Source organism: Cyrtonyx montezumae, unplaced genomic scaffold (assembly GCF_038088225.1).
Source record: "Cyrtonyx montezumae isolate F1298 unplaced genomic scaffold, pur_monq_1.0 scaffold_10, whole genome shotgun sequence".
Taxonomy (NCBI): domain Eukaryota; kingdom Metazoa; phylum Chordata; class Aves; order Galliformes; family Odontophoridae; genus Cyrtonyx; species Cyrtonyx montezumae.
This window is the reverse complement of record NW_027071826.1, coordinates 17,850,270-17,857,114: the sequence shown is the minus strand read 5'-3', so window position 1 is coordinate 17,857,114 and position 6,845 is coordinate 17,850,270. Positions and strand designations below refer to the sequence as shown.

At 40.9% G+C, this 6,845-nt stretch overlaps 1 protein-coding gene across 1 annotated transcript; it reads right to left on the bottom strand.

Annotated features, from left to right (window-relative positions):
• Positions 1–709: 709 nt before the first annotated feature.
• Positions 710–4,858, bottom strand: LOC136055633 (uncharacterized). The gene is made up of 2 exons (XM_065747471.1): positions 3,310–4,858; positions 710–843 (listed from the first exon to the last, which is right to left on the bottom strand). The coding sequence occupies exons 1-2, from the start codon at positions 4,856–4,858 to the stop codon at positions 710–712; spliced, it is 1,683 nt and encodes a 560-aa protein (XP_065603543.1).
• Between the last annotated feature and the right edge of the window lie 1,987 nt (positions 4,859–6,845).

Here is a 6,845-nt window from a genome sequence, read left to right as displayed (position 1 = left end):
ATCATCAGTAAAGTGCTGTTGGCCGTTTTCCCACCTGCTATATTTACAGTCTGTCCACGGAAGAAAAAATGTCAGCAAACAGCTGAGTGCTGTCAAGGTTTATAGTTTCTGATTATTTTGAACAAATTTAGAACTAGTTTGTAAACTAGGGGATTAATTAAGCAGCTGAAAGCATTGAAAAAGATGCATTATAATTAACAGATCTCAGTAGTATTAGGGGTGCAATAGAAATGGGGAAAACATGTTTCCAAGCAGCCTGTGCAATAGATGTTTATTTACAATCTAGAAACAAAGCAGGAATCTTTTTCTACCAATTTCATGTAGTCTGTGATTCGTCTTTTATTCATGATTTGGAAATGGTTGCAGAGAGAAATTATTCTGTGTGATTTGGACTGTCTTTTATAATTACAAGTGACTGCAGATGGAGTCAGCACTTAAGGTATATCTGCAATAAAAAAGGTAAAGCTGGGTTCTAAAGCTACCTACTCGAATTCCTGATTCCAGTAAGAGTTTTGTTATATTATTTTATCTGTTAACTGTTAGGAAGATAAGTTGTAATGTGAAAAAGTTATGGAAAAGTTTCTGAAGCAGACATACCACTGCACAGCTAATTGTCATATGTTGTTGTATGGGAGAAAGATTTACTGATTTGGGAGCCATGGAGCTCCCACTTAGGTGGATGTACAGAACAAGACAGATGATATAAAACTTAGCTGGAGATGATCTGTGAGGATAAGTGTTTTCCCAAAAGATTTCCATTTAGATCTTTTATCATCATTGTCCTTTTATCATCTTTGTAGCGCTCTACTGGACTCTTTCCAGGAGATCCCTGTCTTTCTTGTACTAGGAAGACCAAGTACAAAAGTGTAAAAAGTGTTTTTATTGATAAAATTTCAACTAACTTTGTAGCAAACAAACCTGAAGAGCAATAGCAGAACAAATCAAAACAAGAAGTCAAAAACAGAGAAACGTCTTGTCACGCTCCAATATAAAGGAGGGAGACGAGGTTCTTTATATGTATATGTATACCCGATGGCGAGATTAAGACACAACGGGTCAAATGTTAGCCCAACCAGTTTATTACAAATACTAGTTGCTTAGGGATATGGGGAAGGGAAGGTGTGCGATAGAAAAGAGATGAAAAGCAAGGAGACTTGGCAGAAAGCAAGAGATATAATCACCACCGTGGATCCAGCGAGGTTCGTAGTAGGTCCGTTGATCTCAGGAACCTGTCCGGTCACCGCGGGGGATGGGAGAAGGCGGCAAGCAGGCCTCAGGGTCCGTCCTAAGTCTCTTCGGGAGTTCTCCTCAAAGATTTCTTCTTTGGGAGTTCTTCTCCAAAATCCTTAGTTCAGTGAAGGCCTTTTATCCCCATTTCTCAGGAGTTTATTTGTGTGTGACATGTCTGGCCCAACAGATAAGCCAGCAGCGGATGTTGCCTTCATTGCCATGCAGGAGCATTGTCTTTGTGGTGGTAAGCTTCTCCAAGCCGTACTCCCACGGGAAAGACTATTTGCACCTATTTCTGCTTATCTTTACAACCGTAAGCAGAGACAATGGCACCATAACACCCATCCAGATAACCGGCAGTTATCAGTCAGAGTCTTGTCACCAGAAAAGGCCTTACGAAGCAAACTTTGAGACAAAAGAAAACAGTTTCTGTCTTTCACACCACCCGGTGGCTCAAAGATTGCTTGAAACTGATGCGCAAACATCTGTCCACGGTGGTGAGGGAAAGTTAAAAAACAAAAACAAGCAGAAGGGAAAAGAGGGGTGGGGGGAGTAAGGAGGAATTAAATGTTACAAAATTGCTGTAGCAGATTTCTCGGGCTTAGTTACAAATGTTACTCTGATCTGTTGGTTTTGTCCATCATTAGTTGAAGCAGTTACAATGTGCATTGAAGTTACAACATATTGAATAAATTGAATATAACAGGGAATCATGCAATAAATTGAATATAACAGGGAATCATGCAAGGAATAGACAGAAGTGTTGCAACTACACACAATAGTTAAAATAGAATACATTTCACCCATGGGCCACCCGGAAGGCCAGGAAAAATAAGATCAGAGTCCAAGCCTTTCCAAGTTTGGATAGCAACATGGGCAATTTTCCATATACCCTGGGCAATTTGTTAAACAGCTTTACCATTTCCATCGATTTTAGACAACAACTAGAGTTATTCACTTTGTCACAAACAACCTATTCCTTAACAACATACCAAGCACTAACTGGTTTTGCAATGCATTATCAGTACTTCTTGCATTGGTGATTTTAATTCTCAGAATGCATATCTAGTCTAATTCAACAATACGTGGATTTGCCATGTAATGTTTTCAAAGATCATAGATGGAACAAACATGTTTTCTAATAGGCTGAGTGAAGGTATAACTTCACCACGCTGCAATACTGCATGTTGCTTCAAGGTTAAATATGAACCGAATTGTCATTTAAGCATCTCAAAAGCGATTGAAATGCTGACAGAGATATATACTAGTTTGGCAAGTTCAAGTATTGTTATAATCATAGAACTTTCGCAGGATAGTGTGTTTAGCATATCCCATAATATAAAACATTAGAGAAACATACACAGAAACATCACAGAAACATACACCTTACTCAACAAAACATAAACACTTTCCAACAACCATGTTTTGGATGGAACTCCTGGACTGGTGTTACAATAAACAACATAATGGGTTTCTTTTTTGTGGCCACATCTGACAGACACTAGATGGGTCCTTTGGTTCATTTCCAAATTTATTAGGAAGTTGGAAACACCATAGCAGAGTTACATGCAAATCATAGTCAGTTTGATAAAAAGAGGTAGAAGAAGGGATCAAAAGAAACGGCATTACTGTGCAGGGAGTAGCCAGTAAGCCACAAAACCTGTGAAAACTCAAACCCAAGTGTGACGCGCCTAAAGACAACACCCACACCCACAACAACCTGAAACACAATACTATGCAACCGAAATACAATGTAATACAGTGTAATCAAGAGGTATAGTCAGCGTTCTAGTATGATCAAGTCTTCAGCATTTGTCCCAAAACACAAATGATTAAAGTCAGTTGTCTGCCTTTCTGTGTTCAGTCAAGGTCCAACGGGGGTCTTCTGTAAAACAAAAGAGGACATCGGCTTGCCCTTTTGGGGCTTGTTAATATGGTTAAGATGAGGGAATAATCCTGTGAGTGGTACTTTGGTATTCCTTTTCCCAGGCATCCCTAGCCTTCTAAGAGTATTTAACAGGTCGTTTCCTTTTGTTGTAAGTTTTCTAATGTACATCCACCCTCCTCCCCCCCACTCACTTGAGAGGGGCGAGAGCCTTAGTTTTCCTGCGGTCCTAGTGCCCGTACTGATTCCAAAGTTGGGGACACTCGGAGGTGGAGTGTCACGTCTTTCAGACTTTTGTTTTGGCCAGCCATTAACTAACTTCTCTAATCTGTCTGTAGGAAATCCATCCATTAGTTCTCGCGGAATGCCCTTCTGCCGGCCCAGCATCCAAAAACTATTACGTTTATGATTTATATTTCGCCCACTTGGTTTCACTGAAAATGAGAACCTTTTAGATCTGTGGGGGTCCCGGTTAGATAGGGGAGGGGTCGAATTGGCCACTGCACGCCTCACTGCCTTTATCTCAAATTTACTGTTGAAGGAAGTCACTGGTCCATATTTTCTCCCATAGTTAATTAATTCTTGGGCAACCTCCCCCCACGTCCATACTTTATATCCTGACTGCTGATGGTTAGAGGCTGCAGCACCTTCTAACGCTGCCTGAATTCTTTCTCCCTGAGGCATAGCCTGTATTTTTCCTTGTAGTTGTATACCTATAGGTTTTAATGATTCAGGAAGCCCCCTAATTAAAGGAGTCATCCTCTCAGGATCAACAGGCATCATCATAGGGGATTCATGGTGTGGCTGCAGCTTTCTATCATACATCATTTGCAGACAAGCAGCCTTTTGAACACTTTCTACTAACTGATCAACTGTCCCAGTAATGGCAAGGGGGTCTCCCCTTTCTAGAGGGTTAAGACCACCTGCCCAATAGGCAGCTCTCTGTGTGAGGGACCAGGGAGCACGATTGTTACCAGTAGTTAAAAATACTCCTGGTCCCCAATAACCTTCAGCCTCTTTTTCGGTTAGAAGTATCTGGTCTCCACCCGTGAGGCTGACCCTCCATACGTACTCTGTTTCTGATTCTTTAGGAGAGCGGCCAAAATCTCTTTTCAATTTTGCTAGCTCAGTAGCAGAAAAAGGGGTTTCTTTAATGTTCATTTGAGGATCTAAATCCTCGCCATTATCGTATGAATACTCAGTTTTTATTAAAGGACGCAACTGAGCTGGGGGAGCTTCTAATTTGTCAATATTTGCCTTTAAACTTTGCAATTCCTCCCTTGGATAAATTTTCTCTTGAGGTGCAATAGTATCACTAGCATCCTTACCCGTTAACACTTCCCTTAAAGCTATATGCAACAGATCAGAATTATGTTTTTCCCTTTCTAACTGCTTCTCTAGGTTTGCGATTTGATTTTGCAGAGATTTTATCAGCTCCTGACTTACTTTAACCGATTCCTGCAGTGCTTGTAAAGCTTCGCTCTCTGCTTTAAGCTGCTGGTCGCGGAATTCTATGGCTGCAACCAGAGCTGAACCCAATACTGCACAAATAAATGCCTTTCCTTTCCCAGCTCGGGTACGAGCATTCTTTTGCAAAACACTAATACGGTCAGAGACGCTCTGCACGTTATACCAGTTCTGCCGTGCCCAGTCTACCCCTGTTAACGAGGGTCTGGCACCGTGCTTTTCTAAAAGGTCAAATAATACATCTTCACCTTTCATTGTGACTATCCTGTCGCTCATTTCTCAATGTGCAGAAAAATCTACACGTAGAAAGAGGGAGGGAACAGTATCCAAAACTTCGAGTCAAACAAATGCAATTGCTCAAATCACTCCTCTGTTTACTGAGAGGAGCATGCAAAAGTCAAAGAAGATCAAAGAAAATGCAAATACGTAAATCGCTTCTCACTTCCCTGTGAAACCACACAGAGAACAAAAAAAAACCTTCAAACCCCACACCTAAGTTAGGAGGAACCCGTACATTTCGAGAATGCACAATAATCTTCACGGGACTCAAAATTACTTAATAGGTTCCCGAGAGGCATACACACAAACAGTTCCAAAGACACAGTTAAGTTTCAATATGCGGAGTGATTCTTCCTGGAGAGGTACACACGTCTAAATTATCACAATTCTCAATCCTTACAACTCCAGGAGGCACACACGGGAAAAAAGCTCAAATTTCACACTTAAAACTCAATATGCGGAGTGATTCTTTCTGGAGAGGCACTCACATCTAGATTATCAAAAATATCACTCCGGGCAACTCCAGAAGGTACACACATCAGCTATACCTGGAAAGGCAACACTCTCACTGTCGGTTATCCTGCCGACTACGCCATTAAAATGTCACGCTCCAATATAAAGGAGGGAGACGAGGTTCTTTATATGTATATGTATACCCGATGGCGAGATTAAGACACAACGGGTCAAATGTTAGCCCAACCAGTTTATTACAAATACTAGTTGCTTAGGGATATGGGGAAGGGAAGGTGTGCGATAGAAAAGAGATGAAAAGCAAGGAGACTTGGCAGAAAGCAAGAGATATAATCACCACCGTGGATCCAGCGAGGTTCGTAGTAGGTCCGTTGATCTCAGGAACCTGTCCGGTCACCGCGGGGGATGGGAGAAGGCGGCAAGCAGGCCTCAGGGTCCGTCCTAAGTCTCTTCGGGAGTTCTCCTCAAAGATTTCTTCTTTGGGAGTTCTTCTCCAAAATCCTTAGTTCAGTGAAGGCCTTTTATCCCCATTTCTCAGGAGTTTATTTGTGTGTGACATGTCTGGCCCAACAGATAAGCCAGCAGCGGATGTTGCCTTCATTGCCATGCAGGAGCATTGTCTTTGTGGTGGTAAGCTTCTCCAAGCCGTACTCCCACGGGAAAGACTATTTGCACCTATTTCTGCTTATCTTTACAACCGTAAGCAGAGACAATGGCACCATAACACCCATCCAGATAACCGGCAGTTATCAGTCAGAGTCTTGTCACCAGAAAAGGCCTTACGAAGCAAACTTTGAGACAAAAGAAAACAGTTTCTGTCTTTCACACGTCTTCAAAGGAATTTTTTTTTCCACCAGATCTTTCTGAGTTGAAGTGCAATGGTATTGAAGAGATCACTGATCATAGAATTGTTATAGTTAAAGATCTCTAAGATCATGTGGTCCAACTAAATCTTTGTGTTCTAAATAGAATATATTTAATATTGCATTTGTGACAGTAGATCCTTACTTTTTATGCTTGCTGAAGTTTCTGTAAGACTTAGTGATTTTCCATAATACTTCTTTTCTAACTACAAACAGCAGCTGTTTAGAAATGAAACTGCAGGTTGCGAGCAGGGCTAGTGGTTGTTGTTGTTGTTGTTTTGGCTTGGTTGTTTTTCCTTTTTTTCTTTTTATCCATAATATAGATGTTGTATTAGATTCAAGGTGTATGGCTCCTCTTTTTGCAGAGAAAGTATAAGATTTATTATCTCATGCTTTCTTTAATATTTTATATGACTTTATATTTTATTTGATTTAGTAGTTGGGTGGGGATAGTGATAGGAGGATGGTTGGACTAGATGATCTTGTAGGTCCTTTCCAACCTAATGAACCCATGAACCTATAAGCTTACGCACTAGAAGAGATAGTTCTAGGAATTGCTTAGGTTGCTAAACAACTATAAACGTTGTCTTGTTTGCTGTTACTTATTTAGCATGTTCCCCACTATGACTTTGAGTAGCCCTGTGTAACAT

Bases quoted from the DNA above. Each gene is read 5' to 3' on its own strand.
- LOC136055633 (XM_065747471.1), bottom strand. From the start codon at position 4,858: ATGAGCGACAGGATAGTCACAATGAAAGGTGAAGATGTATTATTTGAC. The intron at 844-3,309 runs GTGAGTGGGGGG...TGGTCTTCCTAG, and splicing joins AAGGCTCTCGCCCCTCTCAA to TACAAGAAAGACAGGGATCT.